The 5,179-nt window shown below is 43.6% G+C and overlaps 1 protein-coding gene across 1 annotated transcript in view; it reads left to right on the top strand.

The window, feature by feature from the left end:
• bcl11ba (BCL11 transcription factor B a) overlaps nucleotides 1-4,933 on the top strand; it is a 49,178-nt gene extending 44,245 nt beyond the window's left edge. Inside the window, exon 3 of the mRNA XM_076748314.1 lies at nucleotides 1,024-4,933. Coding sequence (XP_076604429.1) covers nucleotides 1,024-3,026 — 2,003 coding nt within the window. The 3' untranslated portion in view covers nucleotides 3,027-4,933. The remainder of the gene's footprint in view (nucleotides 1-1,023) is intronic.
• The last annotated feature ends 246 nt before the right edge of the window (nucleotides 4,934-5,179 follow it).

Raw genomic sequence — 5,179 nt, 5'->3', positions numbered from 1 at the left:
TAAAGGGATTATTTTGTTTTCTAGCCAACATTATGAAGTATTGAAGCCTGTGATTTCTTTATTCGGACTAGCTCATAACACAGACACAACTGCTTCATTAGATGCTATGAGTTTCAAAATATCATATATGCATGCAATGCACAACTTTGCTCTCCCTCTTTTTGCCTTTTGTTACTCCATACTATCTGTGTCTGTTGGAGGCCATTTTTCGTAATACACTCATTTATTTTTCTTGGTCTTGCGTGTTTTTTTTTTTTTTTTTTTTTTTAATTTACTCCCCAGAGGAACTGAGACCTTTAGTTGCTGTTGTATGATTAGTCTTCCTTAAATAACTCTTGAAGTTGTACATCCTCCATCTTCACTAGTATAAGTTTGGCATCTCTAACATTACAGATTTGCTGTTTGGAGGGGTTCCCAGAAATTATAAAATCGTCTACTCCGCATGGACATGCAAGCATGCACTCTTACAGATATTTAACATCTTGCTTACTGTACATCTAAGTCCAGATGCACACACACACACACACACACACCATCATACACTGTAATAATTCAGCAGTTTGTAGTACAGGGGGAAATTCACTCTGTACCAAGTCAGAGATTAAGCTACACTTAAACATGGATCCAGTGTGGGCCAATCCAGTGTGACTGTGAAAATGCACTTGTCAAATCAGTGATAAGGATGTAGCATATCTGTGACAACATGATGAGCCAAGGCTTTTCCGGCTACTAGGAGTATTAAGCAGAATATAAAGCAAACACACTTATTGCATCTCACTGCCTTTCAGTCAAGAAAAGTCTTCACTGCAAATAAGATATTGCTAATTTGATTCATGGATGAAGTAACTTTTATTTTGATATAATAAGGTCTTAAAAAGGAATCAAACTTTTATTTTCCACTTGAAAAATGCTTGTCATTACAGATATGCTTGTCCATCTCTGTGTGAAGTTCAAAGAGAGTAGTATAAATTAGTTGCTTCTCAGGTAAAACATTTAATGTTTTTTTTTCTCTGTGTGTTGCAGGTGGCAGGGATGAGCCTTCCAGCTATATATGTACAACATGTAAGCAGCCCTTCCCCAGTGCCTGGTTCCTGCTGCAGCATGCCCAGAACACCCACGGCATTCGCATATACCTGGAGTCAAACCCCTCCAGCACAGCCCTCACCCCACGCATCACCATGCCTCCACCAATGGGCAACGACTCCATCCCACAGTCCCCCCTCACCAACTTTCTTGGGGACAACAACCCCTTCCACCTCCTGAGGATGACGGGCCCTCTGCTCCGGGAGCCTCCCCCAGGCTTCATGGAGAACCGCCTCCCCAACACGCCTCCATTCCTCAGCCCACCTCCCCGCCATCACCTGGACCCCCATCGGCTGGAACGCCTTAGCGCAGAGGAAATGGGCCTCATCTCCCAGCACCCCAGTGCCTTTGAGAGGGTGATGCGGCTAACACCCATGGCCATGGAGTCCCAGTCCATGGACTTCTCCAGGCGGTTACGTGAGTTGGCAGGGAACACCAACAACACCACACCACCGCTGTCACCCAGCAGGGCCAACCCTATGCACCGACTACTAAACCCCAATCCCTTTCAGCCAGGGCCAAAATCACCCTTTCTGAGCACCCCTCCCTTACCGCCAATGCCCCCAAACAGCACCACTCCTCCCCAGACACAGAACAAGATCAAGTCCTGTGAGTTCTGTGGTAAGACCTTCAAGTTCCAGAGCAACTTGGTGGTGCATCGGCGCAGCCATACTGGAGAAAAACCATACAAATGCCAGCTGTGTGACCATGCCTGCTCTCAGGCAAGTAAGCTGAAGCGACACATGAAGACCCACATGCACAAGGCTGGATCCCTGACCGGACGATCAGATGATGGACTGTCCACCACAAGCTCCCCAGAGCCAGGCACCAGTGATGTCACAGGTGAGGGCATGAAGAATCGTGATGGGGACTTCCAGGGGGAAGGCAATGAGGAGGAAGAAGAAGAGGAGGAAGAAGAGGAACTTGAGAATGAGAGTCGACCAGAATCCAATTTCAGCATGGAGTCTGAGTTCTACCGGAACAGGGAGAATGGCTCTAAACCACCCTCAGAGGAGAAGTCATCATTTGCCCTTGAGAAGATGGTGGAAGGTGGGGGGCTCAACTCCATACAACAGTACAATAATTTGATAGTTGACAATCGGAAAAGAATGCCATTCTCCAAGAGGTGCTCAGATGTCCAGCGGGACACAGGGGACGAGGATTCAGTGGTTGGGGAGATGGACCACAACCAGCAGGAAGAGAGGACAACCATTAATGGCCGGAACTGTGGCTCCGGTGACTCTTTCTCAGGGCTGTTTCCCCGTAAGCCCACCCCAATTACCAGCCCTAGCCTGTCCAACTCCTCAAATAAGAGGATCAAGATTGAGAAGGACTTGGACATTCCTCCAGCACCCCACATCCCCTCTGAGAATGTCTACTCCCAGTGGTTGGTGGGCTATGCAGCTTCACGCCATTTCATCAAAGACCCTTTCCTGGGCTTCACTGACTCCAGACAATCGCCCTTCGCCACCTCCTCTGAGCACTCGTCTGAGAATGGCAGCCTGCGGTTCTCAACGCCTCCGGGTGACCTGCTGGATGGCGGCCTGTCGGGCCGCAGCGGCACTGCCAGTGGAGGCAGCACACCTCATCTGGGTGGAGGCGGCGGTCCTGGCCGACCCAGCTCCAAGGACAGCAGGAGGTGTGACACCTGCGAATACTGCGGAAAGGTGTTCAAGAACTGTAGCAACCTGACGGTGCACCGGCGCAGCCACACTGGTGAGAGGCCCTACAAGTGTGAGCTGTGCAACTATGCCTGTGCTCAGAGCTCCAAGCTCACGCGCCACATGAAGACCCATGGCCAGCTTGGTAAGGAGGTCTACCGCTGTGACATTTGCCAAATGCCCTTCAGCGTGTACAGCACTCTAGAGAAACATATGAAAAAGTGGCATGGAGAACATTTGATGACCAATGAGGTCAAAATTGAACAAGCAGAGAGAACCTAAACCAGGTTTTCTGTTTCCATACTCTGCGCCACACTTTGACTTAAAAAATAAACAAAATGGGGTAGCTGGATACTCTTTTTCTGAAATATTAATTTTGGGTTAATTTTCTGTTTTTAAGAAACTGCCAACTGAGAAAAAAAAAGTGAAAACAGAGATCTTAACACCAATGGAAGCTGTCTAAACAGCCTCATTTGGGGTTCCTTTTTAAACAATCAGTCAGTTGAGTTATAACATATGTGGAGCCTTTAACTGTGCAATAATTTCTATATTTATTGGATTTTGTATTTTGGCATGTGCAGGTACATTTTTATTTAGGCATTTTTTAAAAATTGTTTTACTTTAATTTTGCGTTACTCTGTTTTTTAAAAACCCACGATATCCTGAGAGTTTTTTAGAAAGACAGAAGTCCATTTTAAGTAATCTTTTTTGGCCGCTGCTTGTAGGAAATTGTACATTGTGCTAATGGTGTGATTTCTTGAAGAGAAGCTGAATTCAATCTTCAATTTGAAAGTGGCGTTAACTGAGAATGCTAGAATTATTTTGTGTGATGATGATACGCGGACAACAATCTTTTGGCATTGTAGCATGAACTGATTCTGAAACATGTCAATGTAATTGGATATGTAGCACTGAGTGTCATATTTGACAGTAAATCTAAATTCACAGAGGATCCCAAGGTTTATAAACCCTGTCTCCTCCTGAGAACCTCATTACCAGCCAGAAGAAACAGATTCTAGATAAGGCAGCTGCTGACTGGTACATAGTACCAAGCCCCAACAACGCTATGACAACCATCCCTCATTCCTTTTGCTTTTCCCCAACCACCCCTCCGCTTACTACCATCTTCCCTACATTCAAACATCCATGTACTCTATTTTCCATGAAGCCATATGATGTAGGCTCTTTTATTTATTAGGAGTAAACTGAGCATGAAGCCATGCTTGCCGAGTATGCATAGAGCTAGGTAGAAAAATAAGACAAGAGAGTGAGGACAGGGACATCTCAGGGTGAGCTATACTGCATTTTTTTTATTTACCCGTTCATTCCTATACTTGCAGAAGTGTTTCCATTTTGTCATAGGTTTGAATAATTATGGACAGTTGTGTCCTCTACAGCATCCCTTGTTGCCCTCTGTCCCCCATGCCAGGCTAATGTCCAAGCCTTATCCTCATTTCAAAGATATTTATATTTGAAGTCAGTGATTCTAATTCTAACATTAATTAGTTTAAAGAGGGTTAAATCTGTGTGCATACATGGCAGAGACTAATCCTTTAACTTGATCTCTGCAGAAAATTGAATTTTCATATTTTATGCTTGAAATTTATAAAAATCAACATCCCTATGCATTCTTTTTGTGCTAAAATATCTTACAATTTGTTAAAAAGCGGTACAGTACATTTTGACTTTTATTGTAATAGTATCATAGTTATAATCTGATTAATGAAGTCACCCCTCCACATAAAGGAATCCTTAAATGTTTCACAGTTAATTGTGGGACGGTTTAGTCTAGAAGAGGAAAAATATATCAAGTGTGTGCTGAAATAGTAAGACTAATAGTAAGACAAGCATCAGTTTGCTCCATGCCCCTTTGTTTTTGAAGAATAACCCAAGGCTTTGGTTTGGGCCCATCCACCTCCATCATGACACTTTCTGTTCTTTCAGATTTAATTCAATTGCCGTCAGTTTACAGATTCAGAGCTCTTTACAACAGACCCGCACTTTATGATTTTTTTTTTTCATCTGACACACACACACACACACACACACGCACACACACGCACACACACACACACACACACAGAGCTGGACGGAAAAGGTACTAAAGGGTCTAGAGCTTGGGATCTCCTGACGCTGAAGTGCCCAAGGTTGTTAGGTGAGGCTTTCCCAATGCTGGCACTAGAAAACTGAAAAAAAAAAGAAAAAGAAAAAAAGCGAATATTTATATGTGTGTGTATGTATATATATATACATACACACATACATATATATTCGTATATTTGGGACAGTTTTTTGCGCTGCCATTCAATTTGACATGAGTGTGCCTTGAATAATGATCTTCCTATTTATTGTCTCAGAAAAATGCAACACTTTTTATGAAGCATCAAATTGAATGAGAAAAATGAAAATATATAAAATTGTGTTAACTTTAATGT

This window comes from Chaetodon auriga, chromosome 14, assembly GCF_051107435.1.
Source record: "Chaetodon auriga isolate fChaAug3 chromosome 14, fChaAug3.hap1, whole genome shotgun sequence".
In the NCBI taxonomy this organism is placed as follows: domain Eukaryota; kingdom Metazoa; phylum Chordata; class Actinopteri; order Chaetodontiformes; family Chaetodontidae; genus Chaetodon; species Chaetodon auriga.
This window is presented reverse-complemented; position numbering and strand designations above follow the sequence as displayed.